The sequence below is a fragment of the Stegodyphus dumicola genome, chromosome 1 (genome assembly GCF_044657685.1).
Source record: "Stegodyphus dumicola isolate Sdum_Otavi_A_Nest chromosome 1, ASM4465768v1".
Lineage (NCBI taxonomy): Eukaryota > Metazoa > Arthropoda > Arachnida > Araneae > Eresidae > Stegodyphus > Stegodyphus dumicola.
The window spans coordinates 241,142,271-241,161,788 of record NC_140768.1 but is presented as its reverse complement, the minus strand read 5'-3'; the positions used below and the strand labels follow the sequence as shown (position 1 = coordinate 241,161,788).

The window sequence follows — 19,518 nt, the reverse complement described above, 5'->3', positions numbered from 1 at the left end:
CAATTGCATGCTCTTGACGCTCACAGACTGTGCCAACTTGGCAGTCAAATAAAAATAATAACCTGAAAAGAAAGTAAAGACAAGATTCTAACTACGAGGCTCTCTAAAATAACTAACTCACCGCGTTTTACAATACCGCTGCTAATTCAGCAGACTTGAAGCTCACTGGAACGATTAACACTACTTCCCGCCAAGCACATAGGCCGAAACGCGGGGTCCTTCAAATTCTCGCTATCTACCTCCGCGCTCGCTAAGTAAGAATATCACACCGAACTCGTTTCCTTCTATTTAAATCATAATACTTCCGCTGATAATTTGAATCCTTGCGCGTTCTACTAAAATTTACATATTCTGGCATTGGCAGTTCCAGGGGAAAGTAAGGCTTGACAGGAAAGATAGTTTAAACTTAAAATAAATGTTAGTTAAAATAAATATAAACCCTACATTTGCCGCTGCCAGAATTTGGAAAACTTGGAAGCAGGTCCTACAAACGACCTGTTGTAAGTTTATCTAATTCTGAACTAACTGGCGAGAACCTCGTTTACACAAAAAAATCTTATGTAACAATTATATACTAAAATTCTGTTGCTCGTTATAACTTTCTTCTTACAGCAACTTTTCCTGGACTTCATCAATCAATCTTGGTCTTTCCTTCCAGCATCTGGAAGGAATAAGTATCAGTATCTTTCTACATACATTATAATTTACACTTTCTTGACACAATAAATTTTTGTTTTTAAACGATTCGTTTTTCTTAGTTATTGCTTACTTCACATTCATTCAATTTTTCAAGCATTAATTTAACTTTACCCTGGCTCTCCACCGTGTGTGGTGTCAAACGGGAATATTCGTGTTTTAGTCTTACAACACTTCCCCTAACCACCATGATTTGTTAGAATTCAACAACCAAATAGACACACCTTACTCGACATTCTACAACTCAATGAGCTACTTTAATATTCTTAAAAATTCAAATGTAGGTGGAGAACCCTACAAAACACATTCATTCTAACTTCCCCCTCATTCATCTTTAAACATGCAGGCTTTCGCTCTAAAGCATGACTTTACAGTTTAATACTTAAATTTTGACTTCATTGCTTTTAAGCATTCACTTTTAGCATCTACAATTTTATGCTTCTAGACTAAATTCTACTTTTACATAACCTTCAAGGATTTACGTACATTTACAAAATTTTAATACATATGCTTTTTACAATTTACCATAAAATGAATAAGAGAAAATAAATTTTTACTTTACTCATTCTTCGCCAAGCTGGCGGCACTGAAACTAAAATTCTTATTAATACAAGAATACGAAGTTATTTTTATCTTCGGCCAAATTTTGGCTTTAACATAACAGAATTAGTCTTTCGACCAACAGAAAATGCTTGTTTTTAGCTTTTACACTTAAAGAAAATAATACTTTTGCCTTAGCTAAATAAAGTAAAACAAAACTCAGTCTCAACCGAGACATATTGACTTTCGTCAAAACATAGAACTTCGTACTTATGCATAACATTTCGGAACAAAAGAGAGAAAAAAAAATTTATAGAAGGTTTTAACTTATCTTTGAGTTTTCGATGCTTGAAACTCCGTCATCCGTTTTTGGCAAAATTGATCCCAAGTTAGAGATTTCATGGATGTCAATCTTCTCCTTATTGATCTCCGAGTGTCGTCCACGTTGCTTTTTCTTTTGCGTCCTCTACATGCTGGCCTCTTGACGGAGTAATCGTCTGGTTGTTGGCCTTTCCGTTTCTGCCTGGGACGGCTGGTCTTGACGTCCTCCAGTCTGGAGTCCTTCTTGAATTTCTTCTGTTCCTCGTATTTTTGTGCCTCCTGCTGGCGTTTCAGTTTCCGGAACGGCGGCCTTGCTGGCACCTGACTCTGTGGCCGTGTGCGCGTTCTCCTTGATGTGTAATTTCTCCTGCTATCCTTTGTAGGTGGTGTTTTTCTCTTTACCACGGTTTCTTTACCCGGTGCATCTGTATTTTTGTTTTTCTTAAACGCTGGAGTTTGAAAATTATTTTTTCTTTTTGATACCGACGTCCGGGTTGTAGAAGTGCTAGGTCTCTCTTCAGTTCTCTGTTTCTTGGGTGGTGGAATAGTTGTTGTAGACTCTGGACCTTCTATTTCGTTTAGACTTGAGTCCTGCAAGAAACTTTTAAGGATTTCAAAATCATTTGGATTATAGTATTTTTTCACCTGGTCGGGACTTGCTTTACAGATTTCCCCTCTCTCGTTCTTAAGATATAAGACTACTTCTTTGATTTCCTGAATTACATAGGGGCCTTCAAACTTTGGAGCTAGCTTTGCCATAAAATTGTCTGGGCCACTTGATAAAGAAAATTTCCGCTTCAATACTTTATCCCCAACTTTAAAATCTGCTTCACGGCGTTTTCTATCGTAATATAGTTTCTGCCTATTTCTTGCCGTATCCGAGGTTTTAAGCGCCTGATCAATCAACTTTTGCACATCTTTTTGTTTAAACTCTTGCTCTCTTTGTTGCACAAAGAATAATTTATCTAAAGGCGTAATTAATTTTCGGCCTAAGAATAATTCTGCTGGAGTTTTTCCCGTAGTATCATGATGTGCCGTTCTTAAAGCATAAGCTAATTCATTTATGTAGCCATCCCAGCGCTTGTGATGTGTGCTCACGTAACTGCGAATTATTTTTACTATGTTTTTATTAACTCTTTCTGCTATGTTAGCCTGTGGTCTATACGGAACCATTTTGATATGGCGTATGCCAAGTCCATTGCATATGTTTTCAAATATTTGACTAATGAATTGTTTTCCGTTATCGCTAATAACTTTTATCGGTGCACCGTATTTTAAAATGTATCTGTGTAAGAATGCATCTGCGACTGTTTTGGCTGACGCGCGTTTAAGTGGAACAATTTCTATCCATTTTGAAAAATGATCTACTATTACTAAAAGAAAACGATTTTTATTTAACTCGCTCTGGGGGAAGGGACCAAGGAGATCTATGCCTAAAATTTCATTCGGAAATGTAGCGCGAATGCTATTTAAGTACCCGGCCGGGCTGTAATTAATATCATTTATTAACTGACATTGATTGCAGGACCTGACATACGCCGTTACTATTTTGTATAATTGCGGGAAATATACCGCCTCGCGTACCCTTTTTATAGTCTTTCTGACCCCTAGGTGGCCCGCTGTTTTTTCTTCGTGCAACTCCTTCAAAATGCTTAATCGAAGCGAGGCTGGGATGACTGGCTTATACTCAAGATTTTCGTTTGGTGTTTTCGTATAGAATAATAAATTATCTATTATTTCATAGTTTTTTGCTCTATTTCTTATCGCATCGATATCTGTATGCTCAAAGCTTTCGGGGTCTTTCAAATAAGCATAGATATTTCCAAATTCAGGATCAGCTTTCAGTTCAGTAATAACCGTATCTAGTGAATCTAAAATTTTTGAAGTCAACACAGCGCATTTAAGTTCATTTCCTTCATCGTCCAGTTTTATACGAGAAAGTGCGTCAGCTACATTGTTTTCCTTACCCGGTTTATATTTTATTGTGATATTATATTCTTGGAGTTTTAAAGCCCATCTTATTAACCTGGGCGTTAGGTTTTTCCCGAGTAAAGTCTACCAACAGCCGCATGATCCGAAAAGACTGTTACTGGCGATTTGCCGAAATAAACTCGAAATTTGTGTACAGCCATTAATACGGCTAATGTTTCTCTTTCTGTAGCTGTATAATTCCTTTGTGTCTGATTCAATGTTTTACTAAAAAATGCCAGCGGATGGTTATTTTGCATAAGAACCGCACCCACCGCATAGTCTGACGCATCTGCTGCAATTTCCAGGTTTTCGTCCCCCTCAGGGAATTTTAAAACAGGGGCATTAATAAGCGCTTCTTTTAATCTTTCAAAAGCTGTGTTAGCTTCCGCTGTCCACGTAAACTTACTCTTTTTTCTTTTGATTACTAAGAGTGGTTCAACAATATTAGCGAAATCTGTTATGAAAGATCGATAGTAAGAACATAATCCAAGGAAAGAAGAAAGTTTCTTGGCGGTGTTGGGCGGTGGGAAATTCTTAATAGCTTTTATTTTTTAATCTTGCGTTTCTATACCCTTTTGCGAAATTTTATAACCGAGATATTTAAGTTCTTTAGTTGCGAACTTGCATTTTGAGGCGTTAATTGTAAGACCGGCCTCTTTTAATAATTTAAAAACTTGTTCGAGGTCATTAATGTGTTGTTCCAACGTACTACTCGTTATAATTATATCATCTAGATAAATTAAAGTTGATTTTCCTAGGACAGGCTTTAGAACAATGTCCATAGCTCTCTGGAATGTTGATGGGGCCCCACACAACCCAAAGGGCATGCGTAAAAATGCATAAGTGCCCGATTTTGTTATAAACGCGGTTTTATGTATATCTTCGGGTCTCATAGCTATTTGATAGTAGCCAGACGTTAAGTCCAAAGTAGACATATATCTTGTCGATTTGATCTGTCTAATGATCTCGTCTATAACCGGCAAAGGGTAAACTGGAAATTTAGTAATACTATTTAGTTTTCTGTAATCGATAGCAAACCTCCAAGCCCTTTTATCCGAAGGAGGAAACTCGTTCTTTTTCCTACATAGTACGACTGGACTCGCGTACTCACTATTTATGGGCGTTATTATTTTATTCTTTAACATCTCCTGAATATGTTCTTCGATGATTAGGTCTTTTTGTTTAACATAACGATACGGTTTAGTCCTACAAGGTTTTTCGGCATTTAATTGAATCTTGTGAGTTACTATCTGGCAGTTTCCTGGTTTTTCTGAAAACAAATGAGAAAAATTACTCACCACTTGCTGTATTGCTTTACTTTCATGGTCATTCAGATGGCTAAGGTCCACTTCAGGTGTCTCCACAGGTTCCACCACCCTCTGGTCCATCTCCAACACCACGGAACTATCTTGAAAATTTAATTTGGCCCTCGCGGCCCTTAAAAAGTCCATACCTAAAATAAGAGAGTGTTGTAGGTCTTTCACCACAAAAATTAATACTTTGAGATTTTCCTCTTTTACCTGTAAGTTTAATGATAATTTCCCGATGCAGTGACATGTTTTTCCTTGCGCCGCTATAATTTCCGTATTTCTGGTTTTAAATAGTCGTATCCTATAAAAATTCTTTTTGAAGAACTTTTCACTCATAAAATTTCCTTCTGCTCCTGTATCGATGAGGGCTTCTACTGGTACATCGCCAACCAGGACTTGTATAATTGGTAGCTGTGAGGTTTTTACGATGACCGTGTTTAAATGTCTATTTGAGGGTTTTTTTTAAACTTCCGGGGTCTGGACCCTCCCTTTCACAGGCCCCTCTAGTCGTTTAAAGCTTTCCTTTCAATCTGTGTCTTCTGGGTACGCGGATGTTTATTTTCAAATTTTCTTTTTGGGCCTTGACCTTCGAGTTTCGATGCGTTAGCTTGATAGTTCTTTCCCCCATACGAGCGATTTCCATTTCTGGTTTCCTCCTTCCTTCGGGTACTTTGAGAATATGTTTCCCCTCTCGCTCTTTCCGCTATTCTGCGATTTTGAAACTTCACCGCCAATTCGAAAAGTTCCTGCAATGTGCTTGGGTTTCTAATTTCAAAGTAGTCTTGGACAGTGGGTAACAATCTTGGTAATATTGTTTCAATTATCTCCGCATCGGGTTTTTTTCCATACAGCATATCCGTTAGCTTGATTTTTCGTAAAATAAAGTCCGTCAATTGTGCTGTATCCCGTTGATAGAAACTATATAGTTCGGCTTCCAGCCGTGCGCGATCTTTCACTATGGGGAAGGCCTTTACTAACGATTTTTTGAAATTTTCAAATGTATACGTCGGGCTTCCAAATTCCCCTAATAGAAATTTGCCTATGTTCTTCCACCATAGCGCGGCCTGTCCTCTTAGTGCTGATGTGGCGATGGCAACTTTTTGTCTTTCAGGCACCGGGTAGAGCTGAAAGTGGTTTTCTAGACCTTCGAGAAATACCGACACCGAATTTTTTCCGTCGAAATAGACGTTTGGCTTGATTGACGCTCTCAAAGTCTGGACCAGGTATCCAAATCCTTCTAACTGACTTGTCATTTCTTGGTGTTGTCCATCGGCATCCATCCAGTTTTCGGCCATTTCAGTTCGATAAGTGTTCGGGCGCCAATATAACGTTGCGCGCCTCCAACCTGCACGCAACCAAGAGGTGACTGTGAAAACTTGTATAAAAGATAGAGCCTTGTGAAGGGGTTAAGTCCCTTTTTATTCAACGTAATAAAATTACAATTGCGTGCTCTTGACGCTCACAGACTGTGCCAACTTGGCAGTCAAATAAAAATAATAACCTGAAAAGAAAGTAAGGACAAGATTCTAACTACGAGGCTCTCTAAAATAACTAACTCACCGCGTTTTACAATACCGCTGCTAATTCAGCAGACTTGAAGCTCACTGGAACGATTAACACTACTTCCCGCCAAGCACATAGGCCGAAACGCGGGGTCCTTCAAATTCTCGCTATCTACCTCCGCGCTCGCTAAGTAAGAATATCACACCGAACTTGTTTCCTTCTATTTAAATCATAATACTTCCGCTGATAATTTGAATCCTTGCGCGTTCTACTAAAATTTACATATTCTGGCATTGGCAGTTCCAGGGGAAAGTAAGGCTTGACAGGAAAGATAGTTTAAACTTAAAATAAATGTTAGTTAAAATAAATATAAACCCTACAAGGAAAACGTAGAAGCAATATTCTGGTTGTAAGGCTCTTTGTAATCAACTCATTATGTTTTATATTAATTCTGTCCTCGGCTTCTATTGATTATAGCGATCCATGAGGTTGCTGTGATATGAATTTCCACAAAAAAGTTTAAGGATTTAAAATCATATAGTATGAAACAATCAATTAGATTATTATTATTTTCCTAATAGATTATTAATATTTGTGGATAAGTATTTATATATCAGCTGTATTTAAGTATGTATGTGAGTATTATCCTGCATTTTCTTTTTAGCAAATCTTGTGTGTCCCATCCTTGCTATTCAGTTTTCTTTTATTTCAATCCAGTAATAATGTATTGTTCAGCTTTTATGTATATTTTAGTAGGACAAATTTGATTATAGACTATAGTAACACGGCTTTTCCAATTTAATTATTATTGTTGTCTGTGTATATTAAAACTGCATAAGCACTTATGTTCTAACTGAACTGGTCTTTCATAACTCATGAAAATACATGCATCCTCGTCTCCGCTCACAGCAGAGTTGTAATTTTGTTAAAAGATATGTCCCTGGTCTCAATTCATTTAAATTCATTAATAACTCGGTTGAATGGCTCAACACTGAATAGATTTATCATCTTTGTATTTTTGTTAAGAAAGAGACCCAGGGAGGGTGACAAACTTAATGCAGCTGAAGTTAATAAATAGTTCCTACAATGGTGTTTAATATCCGATATGCTAACTCAACTCAGTGGATGGCTGCTCCATTATCAGTTAAAATATGCCAAGGTATGAACGACTGGTAAAGACTATTAATCAAAATACGATGATATTCATATTTACTAACTGCATGAATAGTAAACTTCTAATAAACATGAATGGAAAACAAAATATTAAATTTAAGAGCTTCACTTATCAAATGTTGTTTGAAAGAAGCAAAACTCTCTGGGCACCTTCCAAGCAAACAAACATCTGATCTCCTGAACCCTGGAAGGTCCAGTTGGCCTTTCTCAAGTAGCACCTAAAGTATATAAATAGTGAAGGTCCAGAGCTCTTTCTGTTGATGAAAGCAAACTTAATTTGCTTTCATCGGATCACATGAAAAGTGTATACTGTCCAGAAAAAAAGTGAACGAAATAATTCATAGATTTTATCTCCATTGTAAACCAAAGTAAGAAATGAAATGATATAGAAATGTTTTTCAGCCGAGGCGTCAAATCTTTTCTTATAAATGAAACAATGGATAGATTTATGTGGGAGAGTAATTCGAAAATAAACTGATATCGTTTTCTCAAAACGAATATGCCCAAAATGCTTTCATGAATAAAATAATGACATAAGCACTACTCAAAAACTATGAAGGAGTATTTGGTACGGAAACAAAATTGGAAGTTTTACAGCAGCCAAGTTCAGACTTAAGTTTAGTGGTGAAATTTAGCCTAAATAAGAGAAAAGCTTCAAAGCAGAAGTTTAGGGCATCTGAAAGAGTGAGAAGCCATTCCATTAAACAAAGTTCCAAGTTACCTGAATTGATGCCTAGATGCAATGCTATTAGAGCAAGAGGATATCGAGCCTGTTACTGAAAAATTTTTTGCATTCATCTCTTATATCTTTTAAATATGCTTTCATTGTGTGAGAAGGTACTCAGCACGAATGATATTTTATTTTTATTTTATTTACTGAATTTTCGCTCTCGTTTAAAGCTTATGTTCAGATTACTTCTGTAATTTTACATTTTTATATGTTTGCTACATTTGATTTGGCAGTCTAAAACATTTAATGAAACAGCGTGTGGCTCTTATAATAAACGATTTTTTTCATCGAGAGATTTTCCAGCACTTGCATTATACGCTAGATGAAAAAGATGGATCATATCTAGTTCAATGAAAGGCTTTCTGGATTCCTGTTAGTATTTCCTACGCTCAATACTCGCCATGATCTCATGACCAAGGTTATTTATGAAACGATCAGTGAAGAGCAGAGGGACTCATGAGAAGCAAAGGCTGTAACGAACGCAACGTTTATCGTATTACTTTGCTACGATCTTGAAACTCATGATGTGTTCTTTATCTGCTTTTAAGATTCTTGCTGAACTGTTTTGTTTCATATAGGTGTTTGAATAGAACATCTAGAAAAGATAAGAATAGTCTCCATTTTAGCATATTTAGCTGAGAAATAAAAAACACTTTTATGATTTAGAGTATTTACAGTGGCGACGCCCAAACTGGTTAATGGTTAGTCACTTTAACTGCCATAGCGGCCCGAGTTCGAATCCGAAGGAAGATATGGAAGTTTATCAACGTATATTTTTTGTGCGGCAAGTGAGCATGCGAAATACACGGCGACCAAAATCCTCTGGAGAGGCTGAGGGTAGAGGGAAGAGAGTGTGAAACCTTCAGACCGACCTCCGGGGTGTTTTCTCACGGAATTACATTTAGGGTGGAAGCTTAGCAGTTTCCAAGGCCGATTGCCTAACATGCCTACATGATGCACAGTTGCCAGCCTTGCTTCAGCTTTTTGCCTGAACCTATAGTCTTATATTATTAACTATGCACCTTCTTCCCAAATTTGTGGCTCCTCCGTTCCAATCACCAATGTTAAACACAGATGACTGATATTGTTTTTCTTAAGAATTGCTACTCTCAGTATCGGACTTCTGTCTTAGCGCCTGCATCACGTGATTAACTCACGTAAGTCATCTACAAGATATTCTGCATCAACACTGAAGAGGGTTTTTTACATGGTAGTGTGATGGAACTATACCCGCGACACCGATGGTGAAATTTTGGTGACCCACCCTACTTCTGCCTGTACCTTAGGAACGGTGCAAAGGATTTTCGAGTCCTCTTTCCCTACCCCCAAACTTCTCAAACAGAACTTCTAGCTCGCCGCGTATTTTAAGTGCACCTGTGCCGCAAAGTTACTATACGCTTAAAACATTTAAGACTTCTCGGGACTTTGAATGCAGTCCCAAAGATACGCCCACCTTCACAGATAACCATAATGCCAAGCGAGAAGACTTAAATATACTTATTAGTTGTGAAAATTATTCTTATGTTTTATTAAATGTTAAACTCTGTCATATACTTCTTGGCTCATAACATAGTATTCTCTCAAGGCGGAAAATTCATACAAATGTATTGGCGAACAGCATAGTCACCGTGTGTAACGGAACCTTGTTTCCAGCTATGTTCAGTTCTCCCTTGACGTTGATTTTCCTTTTGAAGTTTTGTTGTTTAGCTTTTTCTCTTCTTTTCAGCTTTTCATATTGATGGTAATGTCAGCAAGGTTGTTGTTATCTTTACTTCATTCTTTTTTCTGCGATCGTGCTGGACATTCTTTTGTTTCTTATTATGTTCGGAAATCGTTTCATATGTATTACATAGGAGAAGCATCGACTTTATCTTAATGAATGTTGGTTATTGATGATACTGGTCGGTTTTATCAGTGTGTCAGTTCATGGAACGTAATTGCTACTGAGAGGGTGAATAACAGGTACTCTTTGTTGTCAAACCATTAGGCACTGTGTAGCGGTCAATTGCTGTTTTCAGGTAGGTATGCTTTTATACCAGATATTTATTACAAATATTGCTTAAATAAAGATCATATTTGGTATATGTTGGCAAATTTAAATTAAGTGTTGACTCTTCAATACAGCTACATGATATATTTCGTTAAAACAATGCAATAGACGTTCCGTAATCAGGATTTCTTTTTAGTCACACGTTTTTAGATTTTACTAAAGCTAATCTTATTCTAAGTACAAGACTTAAATATTTGTGTACCATCTGTTTGCAGAAAAGTATTCTGATTAGTAAAGCAGTTTTTTATTTTATTTTTCTTATTTTAAACAGCTGCTTCCAGCTATGAATTTGGGATAAGACACTACTTGTCGGTTTCACCGCCGACCAAAGCTCCAAGAAAAGAATGTTGCAGGTTTAAGCGCCATCTCAAAAAAAATAAGAAAGGGCTTTTAAAAAGTGCAATTTTAATACGATTGAGAAAGAGGGGAGAAACTCACTTTAATTTATTTCCTAAAATACAAATTTCTACTCAGATTTTTCAGGTGTCTAAAAATTAAAAACCGGCAACAGCAGCTTATGCTGTCAGGAATGTGATTTTTGAAGCAGTAAACAGCTGCCGACACGAAGTCTTTTCTTTGTCCGTTCAAAAAAAAAAAAAAAAAAAAAAAAAAGGAAAATTCGCTGGAAAGCTAAAATATCTCTTTCTTGGAAGACTGCAATAGCTTTACTTTCCCTTAATGGTGAACCAAAAAATGCTTATTCCTTTTGAATCTGAAGGGGGAGAAGGGAAATATTCTACAATTCTTATTGGGTGGATTTGGGTTTGCTATATCGTTTGACGATGAACGCCGAGAATCTAGGCGATGAATCGTTGATCATCACTAAAACCGACAAGTACCGATAAGATATAAAACTTAATTTCGAGTTCTAGAATGAAAATTACTACATTAAAAAAAAGAATTTTTTCTAAGTTACAGTTTACGTATTATCTTCAAACATTATTTTGAGAAATATTTCAGCGATAATATGCATTAATAAGAAAAACAGATATCTGCGAATACACAATTGAAAGTTCACTGAAATTTATTTATCTGAAATTAAGTTAAGTGCATTTAAACTGTAAGTTTAATTTAGTTGTTTTTTAAACCTGAAATGGGTTACAACTTGAAAGATACTTAGTTGTGTAAAAATTCCGAAACATAATGCATTAGTATTAAAATAGTTATATACCCTCTATTTATGCAGTTTAAGTTTAATGTAATATAACCAGATTTATACCATATCACATTTACTAGCTTTTGAAACATTATATTATTTACCCAGCGCCATAGCAACAGACATACTCATATATTATGTGAATCAGATTACGAACCTAGTTTTATACTGCACGCTACGTTTCGTACTGAAGTTTTTGGACATAGCGATAACAGCTTCTAAATACCTCATCTTAGTTGAGAAAATTCATATTTTTTATTTCATTATAAAAACGTAAATATTACCCATAAATAGAACTACTAATATCTATGTATTTAAGTATATAAAATAAATTGTTTAAAATTCATATTTTTGCTACAAATGCTATGTACGCTAAATACATTATTTAAAAATCATGTACTTTATAGCATTTTTATTTCCTTGCATGTGTGAGAAAAGTGAGAAAACAGTTATTCACTGTTACCTGGGTTTCACGAAAAACGTTTGTTCTTCCAACTTCTTTTACTGAGATAATATTTTAACTTTTGTCACAGAAATTTGTACAATTTTCGAAAATTATAGAAAAACTATAGTAACTTTTGAAATGAAAGTCACTTTTTATTATGTTTAATTTTTTCTTTTATTTCCTTACCTAAAATATTGTTTTACATTAAAACGATATATATTGCATTTATTTTAATATATTTCAGTTACTGAATTATTTGGATTATAAAAAAGTATTCGACGACTCTCTGCCTACGAGGAAAGATACCTCCGTGACGGACTTTTGTAAATAAAATAGAAACTGGTTCTTATTCACTTTACACATCAGTAAAAACTCGGAAACATCCATACAGGGTGCTCATTTTCCGGGATTTCAGACTAGGACGAATTTAAGAGGATTTAGCTATTCTAACTTGTGATTGATAAATTTGGAGGTTCGTTAAAACATTATCAGCATTAATAAATAATAATAAAATACCACATTGTCACTTCATATATTGTATTGTTAATACAATAACGCAAAAATCTACTCTCCAAAATTTTGCTTTCTCTCTAATGGATAGGACATCGCAGTTTTTCTCAAATTTGAAAGCACTTGTAGCAACCGCGAAGGTAAGAAGACGACTATAAGACGACTTTTGAATGACAGAGGTGCGCAACTAATGGTGGAGGTCCGGAGTTCAAATCTGGCGAAGGGCAATTGCAGATTTCTCCTATTTCCTAACATTAGAAAAACCTCACGCAACATGAATGTCTAAATTGCTTTAAGCGAAAGACTCAAACTCTTTCTTTACAGATTATATGAGCTCACATACATTCATTTTTGTAGACTTAATTTATCCGAAATACCATAGTTAGAAAAATGATGGTTGACATCCTGTTCATTCTCACCATTCCTATGGTATTTTAATATTATTTTTATATCACTGTTAAGAAGAAAAGGCATTGTTCTTTTATCCATTATGAGATACCTCCTCGTTAAGTATTTGTCGACAACTGCCAAAACCACTAGTCATCTAATCACGGAGAACTGTGCTCATAGTGCATCAGAAAAAGATAGACCAATATTACATACAAATACACTATTATAAACATCCGTATCATCTGCAGGTTTCAAAGTTAATGGTAGCCGGTTCGGCTACCTTTTATACTAAACCGTGCGGAAAAAATAAATTGTGAAAATGACACGTAAGTAAAACTAATTTAATTGTTTTGTCTCTAATTCTCGTCAACTCAGCCAGATCATGTTTAAGAATCTACTGTCTTTGCGATATGGGGGCATTTAAAATGACGCCGAGTAAAATGCTTCCTGTAGGGATTTTTTGAAGGAAACCTTGAATCCCTGTTTATTCTCCATCAGATAGATTTTTGACTAAACGTTTCCACTCATATCAAAAGACAATATGATTTAGATGGTTTTTTTTTTTTTTTATTGTGAACTGCATTCCACTCATGGAGTAGTATAGTTTCATTCGAAGAAGGTATAATCATAAGTAAATATGATATGTAAAACTGCGCAGAAGTTAGATCTTTATTGCATGTTAAAAGTGCACAAAATCTGATCTCAGATTAGTTTCATATTAAGGAGATATTCTCTATGTGTTCGATAGAATCAGGAATTTGGTACTTCAGAAAAGAGGTCTAGTCTGATGTTTTCGAAACGCACAAGCGTTTGTTCTTAAAACGAATGGCAGCCTAAGTTTGGAATTTTTCCAATTTTAAATATTGTACTGGTGTATAACATTTAACACTAGAACTATTAGTTTTTACAGTTATTATTATTTTAACTAACATTTATTACTTACTAGCCGAACGCGGCCAGCCTTCGTCTTGCTTTTAAACGTACCAGGAAAATGGCTAAAGGAAACATCAAACATTAAACTTAAAAACTGCACAGAATTTAACTCTGCAGAACAACTTTACAAAAAAAATGAATAAATAAATAAATACAAAAAGTGATAAAAAGACAAATTTCAATAAAAATGTATTACATATAAAAAATTGTATGAAATAAGCAATATCCCTTAATACAAATATTAATTATCCTAATAAATAAATTAACCAACTCCGCGTTGCCTTTTATCGACAAACGTTCAGTATCTAACATAAATATTAGTATATAACAAAAATATATTGAATTTAAAAACTGAACAGAATAATCGCTTTCATTTTTCCAAGCGGCAACAGTGCTGATATGAGCAACGATGGCAACAGTGATATATCAGCAACAATGGCTGCGTGCCATTGTTGATTATATAATGAGGGTTAATTATCAATTTGATGCTATTTCATCGAAAAACATAAAATTAAAAAATTAAAAAACTCATTCGAAGTTTGAAAAAAATCGCTTCGAGGTGCACTGGCTCTTGTCTAGATGCACCTATGTAACAAAATTTCGTAGTCCTGGGTCTATTAGTTTACGCGCAAGCTCGAACGAAAGACACACACACACTCTTCCTTTTATATATATAGATAGAAGATAGATTATTCTCATATATCTGTCATTTATTGAACATTTAAGAGGAAGGGATGTGTTTAGGAAATTTCATTTGGCAATAGGATAGCTAATTTTGGTAATACAAGGGTAGCATGCTCATCTGCAGGGAAGACTGAGTTCGAGATCCAGTTGAAGAAGCTCACATTATAATATATCTGGCCTCTTGAAATGAAAATTCAGCGGTTATTACAAATAAATATATTATTTTATCTTTATTTTTAGCAGAAAATGTACTATAGATTAATTGGTATAATAATGAAATTACTGTATTCTGTATTACATCATATTCTCCAGACAGTCTGGGTTTTCAAAAGATAAACCTAAGCAAATAAAATATATATAAGCAAATAAAAATTAAAATTAAAAATATTTCTTCTCCAATATTTGAACTCATGGATTTCTGATTTGTTAGCTAAATGTATTATACGAAGAAAGCACTCAAGTAGGAATGCGATAATTCTTTACATTCTCTCCTACTTTCAAGGCCGATTGAAAAGAGATACGAGACCCACTCGACTAAATTCAAGTGGTGAAAAACTATCTCCAAACATATTTCAGTTCATTTGCTGTTATTGAAACCTAATGGAATTTTTGAAACAGGAAACGTGAGGAATCAATTGTAGGCTTAGCCGAAATTCTAACTACGGATCTATCAGCTGTTAGTTAAAGGCATTAATCACTTGCATGTTTTAACATGCACAGGAGAATAAGATTTCTTACAATTTAAGTTTGGAGAGAATTAATTTCGATAAGCGATAAGCGACGGAGGACGTGGGTACTGTCCCTTTACCATTTGGGTTAATCAGTACAGCACTACGTCCACCTTTATCTTACATTTCGTATTACATTATATATTACGATACATGATTTAAACATTGCATTATATACTACATATCAAATTAATGCTTTTCCCTAACATTACATTAACTTCACATCAACTTATTACATTAAAATTCTTATCTAATAAACCCTATATTGGTACATTATAAAAGGGTTATTTCGCACAGGATTTGCATTAGACACAGGATACGCATTATATTATGATTATACACTGGGTACGCATTACATTATATACGGAGAAATTAATGATACATAGGAACATTATACGCAATAGGGGGTTATAAGCACGATACGGGTTAAATTATTCACAGGAAATTAGTTATACACAAGTATTGCATTATACAGGATAAATTATACACATGATAGGCTTTATACACTGGATGCATATTGAATTGTCATCTGGACCATGCCAATTGTACCCGTTACTCGATACACTGCCTACATCGTTATGCATAATACTATTATAAAGTTTGCATTCACATTATTTCAGTTGGGCTTTGCATTGTGTGTCATGTTGCTTATTAATCAGTGCATACTACATTACATATTACATTACATATTATGATACATATGACACTATTACGACTACATTACATATTACATTATATATTATGATACATATAACACTATTACGACTACATTACATATTACATTATATGTTATAATACATATAACACTATTACGACTACATTACATATCACATTATATATTATGATACATATGACACTATTACGATTACATTACATATTGCATTATTTATTGTGATACATATGACACTATTACGATTGCATTACATATTACATTATATATTATGATACATATGACACTATTACGATTACATTACATATTACGATACTTGGCTTCCGTATTAGATAATGTACTACATATCAAATTAACAAGATAGTTTATCAGTACCTACTACACTACATATTATATATTGCGATACATGGTTTACACACCACATTACATTCTACACATCAGATTGACAAGACGAAATAACGCCTTACCTTAACATTACATTAACTTCCCAATACTTATTACATTTATTTTCTTTCCTAATATACCGTATACTAGTAACAGATACATTATCATCAGATTGTAATTATGTTGTTTTTCATTGGCTTCGCATTAAATTATACACAGGGAAATTAGTGATACATAGGAAAAGCATTATGCACAGAAGGGGGTATATACATGATGCGTGTTATGTTATACGCAAGGAAATTTGTTATGCACAGGTGAAACATTATGCAGGATAAATTATACTGACTAACTTATACGAATGTGCATATTACATTACTGCTTATAATTAAACTGGTAAGTTTTACAATGTTATTCTGTACCGAAGTTCTTTACACTTATAATACATTGCTTAATCATTACATTAATATATTTACCATGTACAAAAACATATAATGGACTACATTGGCATTTATAATACACATAGATTACTTTTGCATTTACAGTTAGCAAATTATTGCAGGATTTTGCATCTGCGCATTTCTCCATTATTTTCATTTCGCACTTTAGAATGGGTCTCGTTATATGCATGTGTTGTATTAGTACACGTAGTACATGAACTGTCCTGCATTGCGTAATTTGCCAGTATTGACACATTGCTGTTCTGTTGAAGGCAGTTATACGCGCTGCAAAGTGCTTAGTTATATGCGCGATAACTGACCTCAGTGCGTAATGTTCATTACTGACTCAGTTCATTTGCAATATTTACAGTTTTAGTTTGTGAGCTGCTCGTAGCACATCATGCCGATAGTTATATATACATGGATTTTGTATGACATGGTTTTTAATTTACACGATACGTGGCACATGGTAAATGACGTTGCACACTCCACCTTGCATCTGCATATCATATCTTAGCACGTTTGCTTTAGATTAGACGTCTAACTCTAGACTCTAGTAAGTCTGTGCCCAAGTTCATGAGTTTATCAACTATCTTCGATGCAGGAAACAAGCAAAATCAGCAATATTCTCACCATGATTCGAGCTCCAGCCTTCCCGATTGCTATCCAGAATTACTACAGGAAGGCACGCGGTAAAGAAGGAGAAAATTCGTTACTTTCTCTCCGACTTCAAGGGCTAATGTGAAGGAGAGGATTAGGTCGCCGAATTCGGGTGGTAGCGAATTATCAACAACCACATTTTAGTTCGGGTTCCACTACAGAGCTATTTAGAATTTTTTTGAAACAGAGGAACATGAAATAAGAATTATAACGCTCAGTGAGATTCGAACTCCAGACCTTCTGATTGCTATCCGGGTATGCTTTCAATTACATTAGAATGGCACATAGTCAGGAGGCAGAAAATTCTTTGCAGCTTCGCCATTTTCAGTATAATGGTTTAATAGTTATATTGCATATATTGACTACATGAATTATGTTCTGATTATTCCTTGCAACGTTAATTTAATGACGTAGACACAGACAAATATGAAAAAATATGCGTTTTGTTTAATTTTATGTATTTTTATTGATTTCTACTATCATTAACGCTTTTTCTTAATTTCTTTTAATTCAATCCCTTAGTCTTCTTGCTCTTTATGCAATAATATGTTTATGAACTAATAAAGTAATGAGATTCTATGTTATTAAAATAGACTTAACTACGGAGGCAACCGAGATAACTTCTTGGCGGAACTGCAGGCTAGGCTGAACGAGCTTCAAAACCAATACGGGAATGTGAAGCGAGAGCTGGACGTGACAGCGACGAAGTTGGGTTCTAGTATGCATAGCATCAAGACATTCTGGAGCCCAGAGCTGAAGAAAGAACGTGCCTTGAGGAAGGAGGAAGCAGCGAAGCATGCTCTTATCAATGACCAACTTAAGATGCTCAGATCAGAAAATCAGGTATTTAAATTTCTTGTGTCACCAATCATATCGAAAAATTAAAACATTTCTTGTTACTAAACATTATAACTAGATCTGCTAGTTCCTATTTTACGCATAGTTGTGGGAAATGTAATCGAAATTACAAGATTATTGATTTCGAATTGATTTATAATTTTAATTTAGTTACACAACTGCAATGTAATTACTTTGTGCAACTCCAACGCAACTGCAATTGCTGAGTAACTCTAGTTAAACTATTAATAACAGCATACATGTATGTAGTTGCATTGTAATCACAATTACAGTATAACTACATTTCTGAAATTATAATTAAATAATTGGGTTAGTTGCAGTGAGTGTAACAGCAGACTAGTAGACAGCGAGATCAGCAAGAGCGTAAAAAACCTTAATAAATCTTCTTGGGCGACCGTTAAAACGTGAAATCTTTCAGATAATAATTATTATTATTTTGAAAAGGGATTTTTTATGTGAGAAGTAACAATGTATAAGGTGGTTACAAAATTCCAAAAGAGTTTCAGCAATGAATGATCCAAAACGAGCATGCGTACTTGTATTACGCATCAAATTACAGAGTAATTCAAGCTTCGTTTTGGTATAACTGTTAAATTGTAAAGCATTTTAATAGGATTTCGTTTAGCGTAATATAAAATATTCTTGTCAGTGTTTCAACCTGTCACCCCATTAACACTCGAATTCAGTTTCCAGCAACGGATCAAAATAAAAACTTCTATCAGTAATCAAATGATATTTTAGGCGAAGCAAATTCAGATGTTTTAGTAATCAACTATCATTTGAAGATTTACAGGAATTTGTTAAAAAAATTCATCCTAAAAATATAGACTTTTTTTACCACTGGACGTTAATTTTTTATAGAGTCAAGCGAAAGCCATAAAAGACCCTTTTCATGGTCTAATAATACTCTTAAGCTGTTAAAATGTTGACTGTTTTGTATTTTAAATCTTGTTTCGAAATATTAAACGTGCTTCACAGACCCTTAAAGTTGCATCACCTGAAGAAATGCCGCTTTCTATTATTACCACTTTTAAACTAATAGAGAAAAGAAATTCGAAAAAAAATTTCTTTTTCTTGAGCTAAGTTTTTTTGTTCTTCGTCAAGTCTACCTAATTCTCTTGTTATGATGAAATTGCATGCAGCTAACCCATTTGTGCATTTAATATTTTTTTCATCATAAAATAGCTTGAAGTTAAAAAATTATCTCTTATTTTGAATGACATAATACTGCTGCATTTTAATGCATTTTTTTCGAGCAGCTATGAATACTGTAATGATACGATTGGGAAAAAATAAGTAATTTAACTTCTATTACTCGCATATTATCTAATGGAATAAAATCCATTTTATAGGGGTTTGAAGAGCTTTG

General features: G+C 34.6%; 1 protein-coding gene across 1 annotated transcript in view; it reads left to right on the top strand.

Moving 5' to 3' along the window:
• The window catches only part of brp (ELKS/RAB6-interacting/CAST family member bruchpilot), a 403,233-nt gene that overhangs the window by 251,485 nt on the left and 132,230 nt on the right, over positions 1-19,518 (top strand). Inside the window, exon 3 of the mRNA XM_085826816.1 lies at positions 17,885-18,134. Within this exon, the coding sequence (XP_085682942.1) occupies positions 17,885-18,134 (250 nt within the window). The remainder of the gene's footprint in view (positions 1-17,884; positions 18,135-19,518) is intronic.